General features: G+C 36.9%; 1 protein-coding gene across 1 annotated transcript in view; it reads left to right on the top strand.

Annotated features, from left to right (window-relative positions):
- The window catches only part of LOC150088061 (uncharacterized), a 309,524-nt gene that overhangs the window by 266,521 nt on the left and 19,020 nt on the right, over positions 1 to 23,983 (top strand). Inside the window, exon 11 of the mRNA XM_090369999.1 lies at positions 10,909 to 10,957. Coding sequence (XP_090226125.1) covers positions 10,909 to 10,957 — 49 coding nt within the window. The remainder of the gene's footprint in view (positions 1 to 10,908; positions 10,958 to 23,983) is intronic.

Genomic DNA, 23,983 nt, shown 5'->3' with positions numbered 1-23,983 from the left:
AACCCTGCAGTTGCAGTTGTGTATATTAAGTGTTTTGCCACACACACACACAAAAGCAAGATTAGAAGAAAATAAAATGATGTTTAATGTAATATGAAGCAGTATAGATGGATATAAGAATTTGAAATAAACTGTAAACATTTTATTTCAAAGTTTACATTACATTTTACATTACAAAGTTTACATTACATTTTACATTACAAAGTTTACATTTCAGAGTTTACATTCTTAAAAAGAATGTAAACTAAATTATATACTCATTTTAAAAATGTATTATAGAAAAGAGGCCATATTCAGTACATAAGTTGCCAAGCTTAAGAGAGGAAAGAAAAATATAAAGGATGAAAAGAAGGAAATAAAAAAAATACAGAATACGAAAATTATCTCTAATGCATAAATTAAATATAAATAAAATGGTCAGACTTGTATTTATGCACAGGAGGTTCAATATTTATGTAAGAGGCCAAAATATAGAAAAGTATAAAAAATAAGATCTTGCAAGATCTAAAGGATGGGGATGTATTAAAACTGCCGTATACATTAATACCACAAAGAATTGAAAGCAACACCTTCAGGAAACTCCAGTTGTCATAATCTATTCAGGATACATAGCATTCCATACCTCCATAACAATGTAGATAAAGTGTCTAAAGTTAATCAGTAAATGATTAGTAAAGGAATTAGCAAATCATAAACATGAATAAGGAGGGCCAACCCAATGCTTTGTAAATGATAATAGATTTTATTAGATAATGTATATTTTCATTAAAATATACAGTCAACCCCCATATAACACAATATTTCTACAACACGGTTTCGCTCTAACACGATTGATTAATTGCGGAAATCCTTGCACAACATGGTATACTTATATAATATGTTCTGACATGCTTAGAGAATTGTGGTAAACCTTGCATAACATGGTATTTTTGACCTTTTGTGCAGAGAAAACCCTGCTATTATGTTGGATGTAATTTTTCAACATATCTATTCTTTTTGTGAATCCCCACTATTGACTCACCAGTCTTTATGCAAAAAAAAAATTATTGAGAAAACCCTGTATTTTATTTTGTTGGGAAATCCCGTCTTAGGTTCTGTGCTATTGAACTTGTGCTTGTTGGAAACCATAAAAATTTGTGCCTTTAAAGCATGATGTTTGTGACTTTTAAGGTTTTTGTAAGGTTATTTTGAATTTTATTTGATCATTTATAAATTTTTCTTGGTTGTATTACTAAACTTTGTTCTTAAGAACCGTATTGGAATAATTCCTTTGCTGTGTATTAAATTCCAGCCCTAAATTATGCTTGAGGACAGTAAAAAAAACACCATTCAAAAGAAACTTTATTTCTATAGAATCAAAGATACAAATTTTGGAACGTCTTAAAAAAGGAGAAAGGTATCATTCATTGCAAAAATTTTAAATTTAAATGAAGCAACAATCCAGACTATAAAGAAAAATTAACAGAAAATTAGAACTGCTGTTGCTGCAGGATCTTTCATTTCAGCAAATATGACAGCTTGTCCCTGAGCACTAATAATTGAGAAAATGGAAAAAGCACTCAGTATTTCAATTGGCAGAGTTGGATTTTACTATTTTTAATAAAAATTAAATTTCCGATAGTTATATAAAAAAAGATGTATTTTTATTAGCTTTTGGAACGTAACCCCCACCTTTTTGTACCGATTCTTAGTCCCATATATCATGGTGTTGCACTACACAAGATTTTATAAGAATCTAACACCGTGTTATACGAGAGGTACTTGTACTTGTAATGTTGGTATGTGATCATGAAAAGAACCAGTGAAGACAAAAGAAGGCAAAGATAAAGCAGTTTTCTACTCCTATTCAATAACTTTTAGTATGCAAGCTATTCTAAAAATTATTGAATAGGGGTAGAAAACTGCAAGAAGCAAATACTCAGGCATACTGGGGATATTATTATTATTATTATTATTATTATTAGCCATATAGTGTAAGGAAGCCTGAAGCTTATGCTGCACCAGCCAAAAAAAAAAATTCTGAATTATCCTCAGAGAGAGAGAGAGAGAGAACAAGAGTCAGAAGTATTTCAAAAGGAATCACCAAGAAAGAGAAGAATGATGATATCCAGCTCGGGATCCTGGGTGTCATCATCATCATCATCAGCCATTTTCAATCCACTGCAGGATGAAGGCCTCTCCAGCAACTTTCCAGTTCCTTCTGTTTTGAGCACTGGCCATCCATTTACTACCCACAAACTCATGAATTTCATCTATCCATCTCCGCCTTTGTCTTCCAGGTTTTCTTCTAGCTCCTCTTGGATACCATTCTGTTATTTTCTTAGTCCATCTGTCATCATGTCTTCGAGCTATGTGTCCTGCCCAAGACCATTTTAGTTCTTTAGTTTTGATAAGAATGTCCTTTACTTGAGTTTGTTGCCTAATCCATGTGTTTCTCTTCTTATCTAACAGTCTGATTCCCAATATGATTCGTTCCATTCTTCGCTGTGTAGTTCTCAGCTTCTCTTCCATTCTTTTGGTGAGTGCCCAAGTTTCACTTCCATAAGTCATGGTGGGGAGTATACATTGGTTCATTATTTTACGTTTCAGACAAACTGGGATATTGCTCTTCAGTATGTGACTATATTTCCTGAATGCTATCCATCCAAAATTTATTCTTCTCTTGACTTCCAGCCATTTATCATTATTACAGCTAATGACTTGTCCCAGATAAGTATATGACTCCACCTTTTCAATTACTGCTCCTTCAATCATTATTTCCCTTTCTGTGGCATACTTGTTCATCATTACTTTTGTTTTAGCCATATTCATCTTTAGTCCAAAATCCTTACTAGCTGTGCATAACTGATTAAGATTTTCCTCTAATTCGTTGGGATTGTGGCTAATGACCACAATGTCATCTGCAAATCACATTGACTCCTTTCTGTGACCAGTCTAATCTTCTGAAAGCTTCCTCAAGGGCAGCAGTAAACAGCTTCAGAGATATTGTGTCTCCTTGTCGAACTCCTTTCTTAATTTTAAATTTCCTACTGTCTTTGTCTAGTCTAATAAAGGAGGTAGCACTCTCATATATTTTCTCAAAATCATAATATATGGGGTATCAATGCCTTGTCTTTCCAGTGCCCGAAACATTGCCTTATGCTGTATGGAGTAAAATGCCTTTTCATAATCCACAAATGCCAGGCATAATGGTGTTTTATATTCATTTGCTTTCTCCATTAGCTGTGATATTACATGAAGGTGATCCATAGTTGAGAATTCTGTCCTAAAGCCAGCTTGCTCTTTCGGTTGATTCTCATCAAGTATTCTTTCTAATCTGTTAGTAATGACCCTTGTGAACAACTTGTAGATGTGGGATAGCAAGCTATTTGGTCTATAATTTCCAATTTCTGATTTATCTCCTTTCTTATGCAGCAAAACTATGATTGCATTATTCCACTGCTTAGGCATCACACCTTTTCTAATGCACTTTGTGAAGAGCCTTGCCAGTTTTTGTGTTATGTCTCTTCTTCCCAATTTTAACAACTCTACAGTAACTTCATCTTTCCCCAGGGTTTTCTGATTCTTCATTTTCTTCAATGCATGTTCTATCCTGGGTGTGCCAAGCCCTTACTCACCAAATGTGAGCCCCTGGGATTGAAGCCACCAGCCTATTAATAGAGGGCCTTGGTAGTGAAGTAGCAATTTATAACTAAGAAGTGTGTAGTTAGTAATGTATATGTGTTATGGTATGGGTAAGGGAACAGAATTAAAAAATAGGGACAGTATATAAATGTATAAAAAGGAGAAGATAATGAAGAGTAGAGAAAAGAATTATCATTCACTTTGTGAAATTAAGATAGTATACAGAAAGAGTGAAGAAAATGTGAAATACTCAGGCAAGCTGGGAGTGTAACTGCCTAACCCCGTGGAGGTGGGCCCTGGCTTAATGCAGCGATAATGGGAAAAAAGTATGTTATGCCATATACCAAAGTAGTTTTTTTTTTTTTTTTTTTAAATAGTCAAATGATATAGGAATAAGTTTTTATGAAAATTTTGAAGGGAGAATAAAGGAACATTTTTATACTTTTCTATATTTCGGCCTCTTCCATAAATCTCAACCTTCTCTATGCATTAATACAATTCTGATCATTAATTTATGCATTTTAATTGTAACTTCTAATTTACATTTTTAATTTTTACATTAGAAATAATTTTCATATTCTTTACTCTTATTTCCTTTTCTTTTCCCCTCAAAATGCACATTGTATGTGGTGACGGGACACCTCCTAGTGATGCTGGTACTTCAGGTTACAATCACGGGGATCCAGTGCCCACAATGTAGGTTCCAGGTTAACATCATAGGAATCTGTCATTTTTGTTATGCCTTGGGACCAGTGGAAACTTGGAAAGGGGGATCCTGGTGGTTGAGAGACCCAGCTCCACTAACCACTTTGGCCCCTGCTTCAACAAAACTTGTGTCCTGGGATGGCTTGCCCAGGATCAATCAGCTAGTGGTTCACTATGAGGTTAAGGACATGCCAATGACATGTCCTTAACCTCATAGTCCATGGAACAGGATTGAGGCTGGCTATGGTACAGGTATGATGTCTGTGTGGCCCTGGCATCCCACTCCTAAGCACATTTATTGCTTGCCACATAGTGGACATCCCATTTAAGATCTGTGGTGGGTGGGCACTGAACCAGAATTAAAAACATACTATGAAACCTGATAAAGTTATTTCTTCAGGGGCTGCAACACAGTCTCTATGAAAAAAATTCTGCTGTCAGTCCCATTCCAAGATTTTTAATCATGCATTCTAACTCTGAGAAACCTATTGGGAAAGAATCACCTTTTTTCATACTGAAGGGTTTAGATGGGGTTAGCAAATTCCCCTGCTTAGGTAGCTGATAAACCGAATGAGTATTTTGCATCTACATTCACACATGAGGAGTTATTCAAGGAAGGGAATGCCAGAAGTTTATCAGATTCTAAGAGAAAGCTAAGTGATTTTGTAATAACTGAGAGCGAAGTGGAGGAGAAATTTTATCTTAAACATAAGGAAGGCACCTAGGATGGATGGGATCTATCCAGTTTAACCATATTAAAGGAGGTAGCAAAGGAAGCAAGCAAACCCTTAACTATAATTATGAGAGCTTCCTTGGACTCAGGGGAGGTCCCCATGGACTGGAAATATACAAATGTATCCACAATTCACACAAATGGGCTTCAAAATGTGACACAATAGACCTGTTAGTTTAACTTGTGTTCTGGGGAAAATAATGGCATCACTGGTTAAAGAATAATTGCAGAATCATCTAGACAAGACTGCAGTAATAGTTAAGACACAGCATGGATTTGTTAAAGGGAGGTCTTGGCTGACCAATTTGATTGGATACTATGATGCGATCACGGAGGAACTGGATGAAAAAAATAATTTTGATATCATATACTTGGAATTCAGGAAAGCTTTTGATACTTTTGCACATAGACGATTGCTATACAAATTGGAGCAATATGGCAGTAAGGGCAAGTTGCTACAATGGATAAAGGAATGGTTGATTGCGAGACGACAGAGAGTGGTAATCAGTGGACACTGCTCTTCGTGGACTAATGTTATTAGTGGAGTTCCTTGGGGTTTGGTGCTGGGCCCATTGTTTTTTTGTGTATTCATCAATGATATTGATGAAGATATATGAGGCTTAGTGTCCAAATATGCAGATGATACAAAGGTTTGCAGGGTTGTTAACGACAGTAAAGACAGCATGCTACTGCATGCTGTCTTTACTGTCGGATCTAGATATGTTGGATGTCTACTGTAGGATCTAGATAAGTTGGGCAAATGGGCTGAGAAGTGGCAACTGAAGTTTGACTTTGAAAAAAGCAATTTGGGTTACTGCTACCCATATTTGGGTAGCAGTAACCCAAGAGAAATGTACCAACTGGGTAGTACTGGAGTCAGGGAAGTGGAGAGTGAAAAAGACCTGAGCGTAATTGTGCAGTCAGATATGGAGTTTTCTGATCAGTGCAGAGAGGCTGCCAGAGCAGGTCATGGGGTCTTGTCAATGATGTATAGGAATTTTGCTAATAGGAATAAGGACGTGATTATCCCGTTGTATATGGAAATGGTCGCACCATGCCTTGAGTGCTGCGTACAGGTCTCATTTTAAGAAGGATGCAGTTCCTTGAGTGAGTACAGAGAAGGGCAATGAGATTAGTGAGGGGAATGGAGGGGTCCTCTTACCAAGGTAGGCTTAAGTTCTGCAAATTGCAGCTCTTGGAGACTAGTCACCTGTGAGGTGATCTGATTGAGGTGTACAAGGCCTTGAATGGGTTGAGCAAGCTCAGTGCTGATGGGATTCTTCCTCTTGCTCAGATTATGAACCTGAAGGGGCATAGATTCAAGTTGAGGAAAGATAGTTGTAGAATAGATGTCCAGAAATTTGCCTTTAGCCAGTCGGTAGTTGTTTTCTGGAAGTCTTCCATCCCTTGTTGTGAAAGTTGGTAGCTTAAATTTATTTTAAGGCTGAGCTAGACAGGCATTTGGAGTGAAATGAGAGTTGGTTTTTTTTTTTTTTTTTTTGGCTGATGCTGCATAAGCTTTGCTTTCTTGCATTGTATGCCTCGACTAATGCTAATTTTGAGCAGTTCAGTGTGTTATGTGGTGTGACTTCGATTGAGATTTCGCTTGTAGAGGACAATTTTAATAAATCAGAATGCCTTGCTTGTGTAGTCTCAATTAAAAGGTCTCCTGACTGGAGCCATTTTGCAATTTTTGGTGTACCTGCTGCATTCTAAAGGCATCTCTGGATGAAAAAAAGGAGAGAGTTTGCTTATTGGCTGAGTTGATAACAAATGCAATATCAGAAGAGCTGGTGGTTCTGATTTGTTAGAGTCCTTTTTCATTCTTTTCAGAAGACTGGGATCGTCTTCCATTCTGCAGGTCTCAGTATGTTGAGAGCCCGTTGACTCTAGTGGTGGACATGCATCGCAGTCAATTGTTGCTCTTTTTAGCCTTGGGAGTGAGAGCTTTTCCTTCCTGGTTTCCGGCCCTGCCAAGGGGAACCAGGAGCAGTGTGACCTAGTGACCAAGCGGTTGGAGAAGTTAGTTTGTTAGTGTAAAAATTAATAAATGTACTAGGAAAAGAAAGGTGATTTTCCTTTCTGGGTTCTTACTCAAGATCTGTTAAGTACAGAACTACTTACAAAGCACTGGAAAGAAAACAGAACGAAATCACTCAGAAAGATCACTGTATATCGCTTAGGAAAAAATCGCTTCAACACCACCTGTGAGGTGATCTGATTGAAGTGTATAAAGCCTTGAATGGGTTGAGCAGGCTCGATTCTTATGGGATTCTTACTTTTGCTGAGCTTACGAACCTGAGGGGGCATAAATATTAAATTCAAATTGAGGAAAGACAGTTATTGAATAGATGTGTGAAAATTTGCCTTTAGCCAGTGGGTAGTTAATTGCTGAAACAAACTTCCATCTGTCATGTAAGTTGATAGCTTAAATAAGTTCAAGGAGGAACTGGACAAACTTTTAGAGGGAATGAATGTGTGAAATGTTTTTTTTTTTTTTTTTTTGCTGATGCTACATAAGTTTGCTTTCTTGTATCATATGCCTCTACTACTACTACATTTATATTACTACTTTGTATATAGTGGGATATTTATTCATTGAATAAACAGTGTGTTCTCAAATAAAATCTTCAGTGCTGGAACCAGCTTTGAAACCATACAGAAGTAGAGAAACTAGGTTTTCTTTTGAGTAGCATTTTGACAACCAGTTGGAGTAGAAGCCTTTCCAGAAGTTTGGCCTGTAAGATTTTGGCTGTTCAGGCGGTTTATCCGGGTTCTGCAAGATGAGTTTGAGCCTAGCCTCCTTCTAGATAGCAAGAAAGTGGCCTTTCATTAGAAATTTCTTGAAAGTGGTGAGTAGGACTTTAGGGAAGTAGGTTGCAAATTTCTTGATAACATCTACCTCGAGGAGGTCATTGCCAGGAGTTTTATTTTCTTTAGTCTTGTCTAGTGCAGTATTTTCGTCAGTATTTTCTGTTGTGTAAGAGTCATTAGTGGTAATGATCCATAGTTATGCTTCAGTTAGCTGTGCGTCATCTGTTGGATAGAATCCTCCCAAGTGGAAGAACCATCAGGCTTTACAGTTCTACTGAGTACTTCGCCTCTAGAGAGTTTGTTCACATTGACTTGATAGACAACTCCCCAGGAGTCGTCGTTTCCTGTGGTCGAGACCAAATTCTGCCAGGAGACTTTCTTTCAGCATCTAATCATGGTAGTGTAGCCATTCCTTAATAATCAGTGTCTCTTGCAGCTTCAACTTTCAAGGGTGGGAGATGAGCATGGGCTCTGAAAAGTTTTACAAGCTTGGTGGACTCCCTTCAGCATTCCACCAAGTGACCGCATTTTTGAAGAGCCTTCTCTTGGGGATTGTCACAGCACAGGCCTCTTTTATGGTCTTGGAGAGGGATACTGCGGTTAATGGGATACAAACCACTGGCTTCCTTAGAGTCCACTTGAATTGAGCCTTCTTAACATAGTCCGATTGGAAATGTTTTCACCAGTGGCAGCAGCAACAACCTGAAGTGACAATTGATTACAAGACATTGTCTTGCTGTTAGAGCTGGACAGCAGTCTGTTCTGATTGATGTAGCCCTCAGGGGACCTTGGCCAGCTATTCTTGTAATGTTCCTGTCTCCTGAAACTGCTTCCATAGTGTCATGATGTCAGTGCATGACACATTAATCCAACGTGCCACCTCCGATTGCGAGTGCCTGGTTTCGAGTCATCCAATGGCCTGCCATCTCAAAGAATCATCTAAATGATGATGACTTGCCATCCTGAGTACTGGAGATGTGGCTATCCCACTGAGCAAGCCAAAAAATGGGAATGAAGTGATGTGCTCGTAATCTGTATTTTTATAAACAAGAATAATTTGCATAATGTGTGGCTCTGTAAGGTGGTAGTTCGATTTCCATTGGATACTTGGAATTTGCATGCAAGATGCCTATTATATCAAATATTCGCCTTCAACACTATTCATAATAAAATATGCATGAAAAACATTTTGTTCTGTCAATTTGTCGAGCAGTGTAAAATCCCTGCCAGACCACCCCACATGGGCGTCAGTTTTTGAACCATGTTGGGAAAATCCTTAACACCCATCAGACTTCCAACTGTCCATTCGGTATTTGCATTGTCCATGAGCTTCTCAGAGAGCTTAACATCATAGTAGACAATGTTGCCCAGTCACTAAGGCAATCCCTTCCATCCTGATATGTCCACTATCCACCATGCAAATTAAAAAGTGGGTGGGGGGGAGGTCACCACTCCAAATTCTATCTACCATCAACTCTGTGCTGCCCACCCAGCTGAATATTCTGACTTCTTGCCTGTCTTCACTGATGGCTCGCGGTCAGAGTCGTGTCGAGTTGGCTGCCATCTTCCTAGATAACAGTATATCTGAGAGGAACCCTGATGAATTCAGCATATACTCAGCAAAGTTTTATGCTATAGAATTAGCCTTGGATCACATTAAAATCTGAAATTACCAAAGGTGTATGTTGTATATGAACTCTTTAAGTATACCACAGGTTTTAATGGGGATGAGATATGATCTTCATCCCTTCCTGACTGGGTTCAAGCAGTCGTTACATTTTCTTTCTGAAAATGTTCATTCAACATCTGTTGCAACTGGATCCCAAGCAACAGTGGGATCAAAGGTAATGAATTGACTGACACTGTAGCCAGGTCACTACAACCCCAGAACAAACATAACTTGTTAGTCCCCTATACAGACTACAGGCAAGTAATATGTAATAGATTACTTTCCCAGTGGCAGTAATCTTGGCATATGAAGGTTACAAACAAGCTGTATATCAGTTAAAACCTGTAATCAAACATTGGCAGTCTAGTCTATACAAGAACTGCAGAGAGGAAGTTGGACTTTCTCATCTGCACATAGGACACAGTCATTTAATGCATTCATTCATTCCTGCTGTGGGCAGATGACACCCCTTTGTGACACCTTTTTATCCCTATAACATGTTTTATCTGAGTGTCCACAGTATAGATACCAACATGTTTTATATTTTACTGCTTTTGGTCGTCTGACTGAGCCTTATACACTCAGTCATATTTTATCCAACAATGACCATGTGCCATCCATTTTTAGTTACCTAAAATTGTTAGACCTTTTTACTCTTATTTAAAATTTGTCTTTTTTATCCTTTTTTTTTTTATATATATATATTTTTATTGTTATCAGTTTTGACATAGTGACCTAATTGGTTAGATCACTGAAATGTTGAGTGTTATCCTTCATATCACCTGGTTTTGATGCATTATAGCCTTAGTTGCTAATGCACCAATTAAACCCAAACTAACCAACCAACCTTTTATTTTCATCCTTCTTACTTTCCTAACATCTTTTAGGCTTGGAAACCTTTGTAATAAACACTGCACTCTTTCTCTAACACATTTTTAAAATAAACCTGTGCATATGCATGTGTGTGTGTGTGTGTGTGTGTGTGTGTGTGTGTGTGTGTGTGTGTGTGTGTGTGAATGAGTGAGTGACCTATTAAAGGTAATTAAACATTATGATAAAATGCTAAATTTTTCAATTTGAGCAGTAAAATTTTAATGGCACATTCAAAATATTGAATTCTTCTTAATTCAGATTCATTATATAAATTTGTATTATAAAGAGGAAGCAACAATTAATAAATTCACAAAATAAAAAATAACTAGTTTTTATTTGAAATGTTGCTGAATCATATTTTTTTTCATGCAGAGTTTGGTTTTTTTTTTTTCCCTACATGATAAGAAGTATGATTGCTAATGTATAATGTATTAAAATATCCTTTGTGTTAATAAATTAAATAACAATTGCACCAAATTTTGAAATATAGGTGGAAACAGTTATATGAGGAAATTCAGAAGAAAATTGAGCCATTTAAGGTAATTTTGATATAGTTATATTACTTAATTTTCAACATTTACCATTTTAAAGTAATAAATTATATTTAATTCACAATTAATTTATTTAGTAACACAATTGTACTTGTTCCTTATATTTTTACTATTAATCATTTTTCATTATAAGTGTTTTATTAATTAGTTTTTTTAAAGGAGAATAATTGAGGCTATTATAGAAAAAGGAACACTGAATATGTCATGAAACTAATGTATCAAATTAATGCTATAATTAGGGTTATACTTAGAAAAGTGTAGCTCTGCTACCTGAAACCAAAACAGTCCTAATAATCAAATTAAGAAAAATAAGAAAGAAACAAAAATAACATTCACTTTCAACACTGTAATCAGAGATTTACATATTACAGTAGACAAAGTTGCTCTTAGCATTAGTAGAGGCACATGCTGCAAGAAAGCAAGCTTATGCAGCATCAGCCAAAAATAAATTCCACTTCACCCCTCTGTTCGTTCCAAGTACCTGTCCAGCTGAGCCTTAAATTTATTTAGGCTAACTTCCACAACAAAGGATGGAAGTCTGTTCCACCAACCACCCACTGACTAGAGGCAAACTTCTACACATCTATCCTACATCTGTCTTTTCTCAATTTGAATTTATGCCCTCTCAAATGATTATTCTGAGCAAGAGGAAGAAATCCATCAGCATTGAGCATGCTCAAACCATTCAAGGCTTTATACACATCAATCAGATCACCTTGCAGGTGCCTAGTCTCCAGACACTATAATTAATAAATACTTTAATAATTACGAAGAAAGGCTTAAATCAAAAATTTAAGCCTTTCTTCGTAAGATTCAGATTCATTATATAAATTAAAAATATAATGAATATAAATTAAATTAAAAATTTAATATATATATAAATATATAATTATATATATTTATTTATATATTTATATAAATATATAAATTAAATTAAAAATTTAAGCCTTTCTTCGTAAGAACAACCCTTTGTTCCATTCACTAATCTTGTAGCCCTTCTCTGTACTCGTTCCAACAGCTCTACATCCTTCTTAAAATGAGGCCTCCAGACCTGTATACAGTACTCAAGGTGTGGCCTGACCATTGCCTTATATAAGGGGATAATCACCTCCTTATCCCAGCTAGAAAAATTCCTGTATATCATTGACAAGACACAATGAGCTACTCTTGCAGACCATCTGCACTGCTCAGAAAACTTCATATCTGCTTGCACAATTACCCCCAGGTCCTTTTCGTTCTCTACCACTGTCAGTGTAGTACCACAGAGTTGATACATCACTCGGGGGTTGCTGCTTCCCATATGTAGTACTTTACATTTGTCAGTGTTAAACTTCATTTGCCACCTCTCAGCCCATCTGCTCAACTTTTTTTTTTTTTTTGATCCTGTTGCAGCAGCGTACTGTCATTAGTGTCCTTAACAACCCTGCCAACCTTCGTATCGTCTGGAAATTTGGACATTAAGCTTGATATACCATCATCAGTATCATTTATAAATACAGAAAACAACAATGGACCCAACACTGAAACCTGAGGGACTCCATTAATAACATTAGTCCATGATGAGCAGTGTCCATTGATTACCTCTCTCTGTCTTCTCCCACTCAACCATCGCTTTATCCATAGCAGCAGTTTCCCTCGAATGCCACACTGTTCCAATTTGTTCAACAGTCTTCAATGTGCAACAGTATCAAAAGACTTTCTAAGATCCAAATACAGTAAACCCCCGCTATTCGCGGGGGTTACGTTCCTGAGAAATGCCGTGAATACCGAAAACGCGAATACTGAGTTATTGCTTCCATAGTAATAAAGGGGTTCCGTTCCAAAGTATGAAATATGTAAGAAAAACTAGTCTAAAATTTTGTCTAAAATTTTGTCTATGTATGTATTATATGTACCTTCATAATATGACTATGTACATAGACAGTACATAGTGAAATGCAAGCAATGGCATCGAAATGAAAATAAGAAACAATTTAATATTAAATGTAATATTTATTAGAAATTTCAAACAAATCTTTCAAACCAGCGTTTTTGCTAGCTAAAATACTTATCCCGCCAGTTCTATCACCAGTTTCGCTAAAGTGTTGATAAAGGAGTTTTGCCGTTTCACGAATGATGAGTGAACTTAACGGAATTTCATTTTGAGTTCGGTCTTCTATCCACAGATTTAAAGCTTTTTCCATTTTTTCTAATTTAACATCGAGTTTCAGAGCAAATTTTTGAAGCAATTAGCGCGTTTTCAAGGACACTACGGCGGATTTTTTCTTCCGATTTTTTGATTGATCATAGCGTTGACTGATTGATTTTATAATGTTTTGCCACTGAAGAGACACTTTCACCATTAGAAATTTTGTCTAATAACTCAATTTTATTCGCTAATGTCATCGCCTTCTTTGATCTTTTCACATTTCTCTTGTTATTCGTAGCCATATTTTTGTACGGGTTAGAAAGAACTTGTCCACAATAAAGTCGTCACTTTCTTCCGTTAACACGCTCGAAAAAGTCTATTTTACACTGCAAAACGGTAGATTTATCACTTTTGTAAGCATATCAATTTATAAATTCATTCAATTTATAAGCATATAAATTAAAAGCAAACGACAAAACCTTCCATGACAAGCACATAACACATACTGAACAAGGATTAGCGAGAAACATCCACGCTCGCGATTTTTTCACCCCTCTCCCCCCACCCACTGAGCGCTGTTTTGACCGGGAAAGATAATTTTTTCCACGCCCATATGTTTTTTTTATGGCGGAAAATGTTCACGGCGCTTTAAAATTCACACTTTTTTAGGTTTCATTTTATATTAAATCAGCGACCACAAATACGCGAAACCGCGAATACAGATACCGAGAATAGCGGGGGTTTACTGTATATGATATCAAAGTTATTCCCTGCATCCAGTTCCTTTATGACCACATCATAGTATCCAATCAAATTGGTCAGGCAAGACTTTCCCTTAACAAAACCATGCTGTATCCGAGCTGTTACTGAAGTCTCGTCTAGATGATCCTGCAGTGCTTCTTTTACCAGTGCTTCCTTTAATTTTGCTGGAACAGAAGTTAAACTTACAGGTCTATAATTACTTGTGTTGCCGTTTGATCCTCCTTTGTGAATTGGGTTCACATTTTCACATCTCCAGTCCATGGGTACCTGAGTTCTAAGAAGCTCTCATAATTATGGCTAAGGATTTGCTTACTTCCTTTGCTGCCTCCTTTAATATATCTGGATAGATCCCATCCACCCCCGGGTACCTTTTTTATGTTTATCTTCAACAATTTCTCCTCCATTTTTCTCTCATTTATTACAAAATCATCCAGCTCACTACCTGTGTTTAACTCAACTCTGGCATTCCCCTCCCTGAATAACTCCTCATGGATGAATGTAGATGCAAAATGCAAAATACTCATTTAATTTGTTATCCACCTGAGCAGGATCATCAACAGTTGAACCATCAATATTCAGTGGACCAATCTGATTCATCTCTTTCCTTCTAGAGTTTACATAGGTAAAGAACTCTTTGTTGTTTTTCTTTGCATCCTTTGCCAAAGATTTCTCTTAATCTGCCTTTACCTGCATAATCTCCTTTATGACTTGGTTACAGACCAGTTTTATGTACCATAGGCTTCCATGTCACCAATTAATTTATATGTCTCCCATGCATTTTTCTTCTTTGCCACATGTCTCATTAGTTCATCTGACATCCATTTAGGCCTAAACCTTGAACAATATTTCTTAGTTGGTAAGCCTAATAGCTTCCAAGATAAATTCTTTGAATGCATCCCATTTTGAATTTGTTGTTGGTAATATCATCAGTTGGTCCCACCGTATAGAATTTAAATACTGTCTCACACCACCGTAGTCACCTTTACGAAAGCAAAAACCCTTCCATTTAACCCTGATGGTAGTTACCTCTTTAAGTAAATCCCACTTCAGCACACTGTGATCACTGCCACCTAGTGGTTCCTTTACCTGCAGATTCTTAATGCATGAAGAATCACTATTGATAATCAGATCAAGAGTATTACTCCCTCTAGTTGCCTCTCAAACATGCTGATGTAGAAAACAATCATCCAATAAATCCACAAAAGCCTTGCTAGTGCGTGAGTGACCTACCCACAAATTCCAGTCAATATCTGGGAAATTAAAATCCCCCATTATAAGACTCTCTGATTTACTGGCCCACTCTATTTCCCTGTACAGTTTCTTATTATACTCATCAGAGTCATTAGGCCTATAATACACTCCTACTCTCAAATTTGATCTCCCAATGCTTATGTCACACCAAACTGACTCGACACTGCACTGTCCAGCGATGTCAACTGGCTTCACTTCCTTGGATTTTATATGTTTCTTAACTAATAGTATAACCCCTTCTAACTTCCTATTTTATCTATCCTTCCTGTACACATTGTACTCCCCAAATTCCATTTCTGCATTCCTTATATCTGTGTGACACCACGTCTCTGATATTCCAACAATACCTATCTCTGATGTTCTGAGCAATACCTCAAATTCATCAAATTTATTTACCAAACTCCTAGCATTGGTGTACATGCAAGTATACATGCATCTGTTCCTATTTGTAACTACACTAACACAACTCATGTGTTTACTTGTACCACAATGACTCCTAGCAGGCTCTGAAATACCCTGCATCTTGTTTTCCAGGCTGCTGCTCATTCCAGTAGAAGCAGTGCAAGAATCACTTTCACCTCTGCCAGTGGCTACTGTTAATCTATTAGTCCTTGTTAGCACCCCAACCTAGCAGTTTTCCGACCCACCTAATACTGCCTCAATAGCATCAGCAAATATTCTTGCACCCCAAGCTAGCAGTTTTCCGACCCACCTAACACTGCCTCGATAGCGTCAGCAAATATTCTTGCACCTTTTCTATTTAAGTGTTTCCCATCCCTGTAGAAGCAGTCTCTCCTGTTAACCAGTACAGACCAGGCTGAAAAAAAATTCTACCCCTTGAGCCTTGCACAGTCTTTCCAGGGCCAAATTGATCGACAAGGCTCTCATCATATGCTCCCTCCTGTCGTGTCTGTGCAGAATTGCAGACGCTTTCAAATTCAACCCTAATTCACAGCTTTTTTTCAACAGTGACCTGTACTTGTTAAGTAATTCTTCCGGTCTCCTACTCTTAATATCATTAGTGCCAACGTGTACAACAATATCACCCTTGGTGCCCTTAAAAGATGATATCTGCTCTACAACATCATCAACCTTTGCCCCTGGCAGACATACCCTGGTTCTGTTCCACCTATCCTTTTTACATAGCATGTTCCCCGTTTCCCTGACAGTAGAGTCACCAACAACTGATAGTTCCTGTAGGACCAGCACATTCTGCCTTGGGGGTTGCCGCTGTGTTGCGTGAAGTTCAAGTGCAAGCTCTGCCATTGATGTAGGCAGCTGAGAGCTTGATGGGTCCCCCTCAATTTAGATCCTTTGAGGGCATCCACCCTGTCCTTCAAGCGATTATATAGGCCCATAACACCGCTGAGTTGTCGCCTGATTTCCTCACACTCCTTACATCGCACGCACACAAAGACATCCCCTTTGGCAATCTCATGTCCCGTACCTGATTGCCCCACAAACATCAAGCAAGCAAAGCAGTGTATTTTAAAAGGCTGTGATTCAGAGGGCAACTGTCCCCCCCCCCCCATCAGTTCTCCCCTGAGCCACAGCACTCCATTTAGTTTGACCCTTTTGCTTTGCTGCTCTGGTCTGAGTCATGATTCCAATTCAGTTTCAATAAAATTTCAATTTCTGTACAAAATTATAACCCTAACTTGTATCCCAATGCAGTTGTAACACTATAAATCTATATATATTTTTTAAGTGTCAAGTATTATCTACGAGTTTCGTTTATATAACTTCTGTATCAAGTTATGTATTAATTAATTATGCTACGTTCGTAAAATCTAAGTCGTTATATGTATTTAATTAAAAGTACAATTTAATTGACAATGAAGTTCAACAAGATTAATAAATTTACTGATTAATTGATAATATTATAAACTATACTAATCTAACGCTATCTAGTTCGGGATATAAAGTATCGTATAACAATGGTGGCAAGTTACGAACGGTAAATCTACGGACACTTAAATATTAATTAACTTCCAAAATGTCGCTGTCTCGATTCAGAATAAATCGAGGATCTTACGTAGGTCTATAAGGCTACTTACAGAAAATAATTTAATATAACAATTGGTCAATAAAGCTGCTAACTATAGCTAAAAAACTTCTAGTTCGCCGGCTCTGCAAAATTTGTAAAACACGTGGATTGGATACCCTTACCGATACTAAGTAATAACCTACAAAATCTTTATCTACGTTAAAATTAAACTAAGTATCGTAACTAGGAATTTAGAGCTACTCTAGAAAATAAGTTAATGTGCCAATTTAAGCCAATTTAAGTTAATAAAACAGAAAAAACTTCTCTGTGTTCCTCAGCCATAAAAACTTCGCCTGAACAAGGCTACTCTCGTTCCCTTATATTTTTACTATTAACCATTTTTAATTATAACTGGTTCATTAATTAGTTTTTTAAAGGAGAATAATTGAGGCTATTATAAAAAAAGGAACACTGAATATATCATGAAACTAATGTATCAAATTAATGCTATAATTAGGGTTATACTTAGCAAAGTGTTTAGTTTCAGGTAGCTCTTCTACCTGAAACTAAAACAGTCCTAATAATCAAAATAATAAAAATAAGAAAGAAACTAAAATAACACACCCTCAACACTGTAATCAGAGATTTACATATTATAGTAGACAAAGTTCCTCTTTCACAGGTAATACCTTCCACTCTAGAATGTTCATATATCAGCTTGTTTCCCTTTGAGAACTGAGGGAAAGTCTGATACCCTGTCATCCATATATATACCTGCAGCTCTATTTGGCACATAGGGCTAAATGCTCTGACTTTTTTCTAGTTTGTACAGAGATGGCTCAAAGTTATCTGTGGTATCTGCTGCTCTCTTTGGCACTACTATATCCAAGCAAATTCCTGGGGAATACAGCATATACACTGCAGAGGTTGTGTGCATGCCATAGAGTTAGCTTTGAACTGGATCACATAACTGGCCAATACTGCCAGTATATTATACACACTGATTCTTTAAGCGCATCATGGGCTTAATCAGTGATGATATATTCAACTCTCTTGTTCCTCTCCCATGTTCAGCAGACTATATATTCTCTTTATGAACCTGAATTTGACATCTGCTTTGATTGATCCCTAGCCATATTGGGATTAGGGAAAAGTTTTGTTGATGCTGCAGCCAAATCAACAATTTCCACAAATAACCTAGCCTGCTGCTAGTCCCCTATACAGGTCTATAGGCAAATTATACATAATATGCCAAATTCCCAATGACATGGACAAACAAAATAAGTAATAATAATAATAATAATAACTTTCTTGGGAGGAATCATAAAGAGCAAATTGTTCTTGCTTGACTTGGCTTAGGACACAACCATCTTACACCCTGCTTAGGGCTGATGAGCCTCCTACGTGTGAGTTCTTTCTGAAACTCTGCTTTAGCCATTTGTCATATTTTAAATAACTCCATTTTCAATAATACACGGAATATATGTTTTACTGCTTTTAACCATCTTACTGAACCTTATACACTCAGTCAGACTTTTTCAAACAATTACCATGAGTTCAGAGTTAGTTTTTACAGATTATTAACCTGTACAGTTATATATACAGCCAAATGCATTTATATTTAGTCCATATACAGGTCGACCATCACTAATCCGGCACCTGGTAATCTGGTTCCACCGCTAATTCGGATATAATTTCAGTGAACATAATTTCAAAAATCCCAGGTCGGCGCACTGAACTGCCGCTACTGTTTTGGTGGCATTGGTTGCAGCATCAGCTGTTGGCATGAACTCGTAAACACTGGCAAGCCATTTCCCACTTGTTTTTCTGCATTATTATAACCTGCCCACGTTTAGCCCCAGCCATGGTTCCAATGTATAAAGGAAGTGGCTCTCACGGTGTAAAGCTCAAACACCATACATTGTCCATAACAGATAAAGTTGAACTTCTGAAAAAACTCGACAGCGGTGTCTGTGAGAAGTTTAACTCTGATTAATTGTAAATTCCAGCAGTTTCTTTCAGTTCCCCTTATCTTAGTAATTTTCTTTTAGCCATTCCTTTTTTAGATTTTTTTTTTTTTTTTTACAACACACTTATACAAACTTGCGGAAAACACAACACAATATGATGGATAATACAACGTGCTAACGAACTTGTTTTCACAAAATCTCTAACAATACTTATTGCGATGTTTGAGAGTTTATTTTATCGTAATTAGTTTTATTGCAGCGCTCGCTGCACGTGCAATAAACTAATCACAAACGACCTTCATACATATGCATAATAGCTTCGCATGTATGTGGCCAACACGGCTTCTCAAGAAATAAAGTAACCGACATATGTAGCCATGTTAGCCACATATATGCGACATAAAAAAAAATACTTTTTTTATATATATATATATATTTTAAGTGAAAAAAGGACAACACTAACATTACAATATTTATTTTAGAATTACTAATCAAATTATTTCCTAAATATTTTTTGGCTCCTGGGGAATTTTTTTCTTAAATTAGCTTGGCAATCAACATGCTAAAAGTAAGGAGGTGGGTAGCTGTTGGGTAAAATGTATGTGCTAAAATAACCACAGGTGATCCGGCAACCCACAGGTCCCAACGCTGTCGGATTAGTGATGGTCAACCTGTACCACCTTTTTATCCATTTTTATACTTATATATTTTTTATGATGTAACCTCTCTTAAATCTTTAAGGAAGTTATCAAAAAATTTTATTTTTCATACTTTTGATGACATGTTCTTGGCACATTATAGCATAGTTGCTGCTATACCTGTAAAACCAACTAAACAAATTTTTAACCCAGAATACTTCCATTCCTTGCCCAATAAACATTATTTATTTTTATTTTTTTTTTTTTTATCAGCTATATGGTGCAAGGAAGCCTAAGGCTTATGCTCTACCAGACAAAAAAAATTCCCCGAGTTACTTTGAGAGAGAGAGAGAGAGAGAGAGAGAGAGAGAGAGAGAGAGAGAGAGAGAGAGAGAGAGAGAGAATCAAAAGTAGAAGGGAATCACCAAGAAAGAGAAGAATGATGATATCCAGCTCAGGATCCTGGGTGTGCCAACCCCATACTCACCAGATGTGAGCCCCATATTTCATACCCAACTGATTACTCCCTAATGGATCTGGATTACTAGTGCTATTTGAACAATCCTCCATCCCCCATCTTCCTGTCATTACTCACAGCTCTGTATCCACCAAATGCATATACACTGGTGTGCAAAATTTAAGGACCAGTCAGGTTTTCATCTGTAGGTTCTCATAGGAGTGGCCTGGATATAGGAAAATCATACCAAAGGAACCTCGTGAGGTACAGAAATGATGAAGGAAACAACACCAACACAATAATGGAAACAAAACAGTACAGAGAGACTTTATTCAAAAATGGCAACATGCACTGGCTGCCAAAAATGAAACAAAGGAAAGAGGTGGTCCTTCAATAGGAAATATGGCCACCCTAATGTCAATGCTAGCTTTGCACCGCCTGTCCATACTTAGAACAATGTTGTTGATAAGTTCTTGCAGTAACATCGTCCAGTCCTCTGTCAGTGCCACCTGGTGTGGTGTTATCATCCATAAACATGAACTCAGGGGCCAATGGCACTTCGGAATAGATACACATGTGGAAGGATTACCTCAGTACAGTAGTGTGCACCGATTACAGTACCGCCTTCCAGTATCTGGAGTTGTGTACGTCCATCCAGGATAACGCCTCCCCAGACAAAAACACCTCAACCATCATATCGATCCCTTTCAGTAAAGTTTGTGGGGTGATACCATGTGCCAACCTCTCACCAGATTAGCTGACGTCCAGAATTGCTCCTGAGACCGAATCTACTCTCATCAGTAAAGAGTACCTTAAGTAAATATTTTGTAGTTGTAACCTTTAGAAATAGTGTTGGTCCTTAAGTTTTGCACACCAGTGTATAAGGTATATCCTCTGTAAGTTATCCTCTCTGCAGTGTATTAATCACAGCAGAAATATGAAATACATTTTGTAATAAAATTTTTTATTAAAGTAAAGGAAATAAACAAAAATGTTTACTGTATATTACAGTTGTAAGTAATGTGTTTTTTGTTTATTTTATTGAGTTCCAGGAAGAAATAAGTAAAGTGTTACAAAAGCTGAATGAATATATGGAGAAGATACTAAGAAGAGCAATGAGATTGGTTAATTAAATAAATGGGGTATTCTTATTAAGAGTCTTGAGTTTTGTAAGCTGCAGTTTTTTGAGAACCAGGCATCTGTGGGGGGAGACTTGATTGAGGTGTTTAGGGCCTCAAAAGAGTTGAATAAACAGATTTTTGAGGGAATTTTTACACTTAGTCATGTGACATACACAAGGGAACCTAAATTTAAATTGAGAGGGAATAGTTGTAAACTAGATGCCTAAATATTTTCCTTTCAGAGAGTGGTTGACTTGGAATAAACTCTCACCTAATCTTCAGAATTTGGAAGTTTATCTAAAGTGAAGGAAGTATCATATATTTAATTGAAAGAAATTGAAACAGCTTTCCCGGGCACCTGTGTGAATATCCACATGATATAATGCACAGTGAGAGCCATAAGCAGTGGCTCGAGTACAAACTAACGTATGGCATGTGAAACGTTTTTTGTGATAATTATAAAGTATGAAAGTAGAATATGTGGATCTATCCATACCATTGGGAATTTGTCATATTATGTATAATTTGCCTGTATAAGGGACTAGCAGCAGGCTAGGTTATTTGTGGAAATTGTTGATTTGGCTGCAGCATCAACAAAACTTTTCCCTAATCCCAATGTAGCTAGGAATCAATCAAAGCAGGTCAAATTCAGGTTCATAAAGAGAATATATAATCTGTTGAAAGCTTTTGTCAAGGAATTTGATTAGAGTTACACCATTTTAGTTTTTAAATTTTCTATTGTTGAAGTTTATGTGAATATGACCATAATTTAAATACTTTTTTCAGTTTGTAGTGTGAATATTTTTATACATTTTAGAATTTTCACATACTTACATCAGATAGTGAAAGTTCCTTATAATTTTGCTGTTTTCTGTTTGCATTACTATATTTTCCAAACTTGTCATGTAGTTCTTCCCCTAGAGTACAATAAAAGGAAGTATTTGATAAAGTAGCCTAATTATCTATTAGATACTTTCAGTATAATTGCATTGAATTTTAATTAGGTGTCCACATGATACTATGGAATTTTCCACATATTTATTAAACTAAGCTTATAAAAGGCCAGTGATATATTTAACTCTGATTGATGTATTTTAATTTTTAATCTCAAAGTTTTTATTCACCAAACGTATTATGCTATATTAGCATTAGCATTGGCATACGATACAAGAAAACAAAATTATGCAGCATTAGCCAAAAAAAAAAAAAAAAAAAAAATCTCCCATTTTACCCCTCAATTTATTCCAAATGCCTGTCCAGCTCATCCTTAAATTTATTTAGGCTATCAATTTCCACAACTTGGTTGTGGAAATTGATAGCCTATGGGAAGTCTGTTCCACCAATCAACTGGCTAAAGGAAAATTTCTGCACATCTGTTCTACAACTGTCTTTCCTCAGTTTGAATCTGTATCCCCTCAGGTTCTTAATCTGAGTGAGAGGAAGAATCACATCAGCATTCAGCTTGCTCAACTAATGCTTCTTTAACCAGTGATTCCATTATTCCCTGGAACACAAGTTAAACTAACAGGTCTATAGTTACTTGTTCACCTTTTTAACCCCCTTCGTGAATTGGTGGTACATTTGCACACTTCCAATCCATGGGAACCGCCCCTGAGTCCAATGAAACTCTCATAATTATGGCTAAGAGTTTGCTTACTCCCTTTGCTGCCTACTTTAATATAACTGGATAGATCCCGTCCACCCCAGGTGCCTTTTTTATGTTTAACTTCAACAATTTGAAGGAAGGGAGGAGGGGTTATGCTGTTAGTTAAGAAACACATAAAATCAACGGAAGTGCATCCATTTGATGTTGGTGGACAATGCAATGTTGAGTCTGTTTGTTGTGACATAAGCACTGGGAATGGAAAAATGAGAGTAAGTGTGTGTTATAGGCCTAATGAATCTGATGAGTAAAATGAGCATTTGTGCAGAGAAATAGAGTGGGCCAGTAAATCATAATGTCTTATAATGGGGGATTTTAACTTTCCTGATATCGACTGGAACTTGTCACTTGCACACTAGCAAGACTTTTGTGGCTTTATTGGATGAGTTTTCTACAGCAGCAGCATGTTCGAGAGGCAACCAGAGGGAGTAATACTCTTGATCTGATTATCAGCAGAGATTATTGATGCATTAAGAATTTGCAGGCAAAAGAACCACTGGGTGTCAGTGGTCACAATGTACTGATGTGGGAATTACTTAAAGATGCAACTACCATCAAGGCTAAAGGGGAGGGATATTGCTTTCATAAAGGTGGGTCTCAGACAGTTTTTAAATTCCGTACAGTGGGATCAACTGATAATGTTACCAATGTTGAATTCTAAATGGGAAGCCTTCGGGGACTTAATTTTGGAGGCTACTAGGCTTTTCATTTCAAATAAGAAATACTGTTCAGGTTTAGGCCTAAATGGATGTCAGATGAACTAATCAGGCTCATGGCAGAGGAGAAAAATGTATGGGATGCATATAAAGTATCAGGTGACACAGAAGCCTATGGCAGATATAAAGTAGTCTGTAATCAAGTCACAAAGGAAGTTAGGCAGGTGAAGACAGAATAGGAGAAATCCTTTGCAAAGGATGCAAAGAAAAACAGCAAAGAGTTCTTTACTTATATAAACTCTAGAAGGAAAGGGATGAATCACATTGGACCACTTAACATAGATGGGTTGACTATTGATGATCATGCTCAGGTAGCTGATA

The sequence above is a fragment of the Mastigoproctus giganteus genome, chromosome 3 (genome assembly GCF_048544385.1).
Source record: "Mastigoproctus giganteus isolate SK-2022 chromosome 3, ASM4854438v1, whole genome shotgun sequence".
Classification (NCBI taxonomy): domain Eukaryota; kingdom Metazoa; phylum Arthropoda; class Arachnida; order Uropygi; family Thelyphonidae; genus Mastigoproctus; species Mastigoproctus giganteus.
Note: the sequence above shows the minus strand (reverse complement) of the source record. Positions and strands in the feature narration are given on the sequence as shown.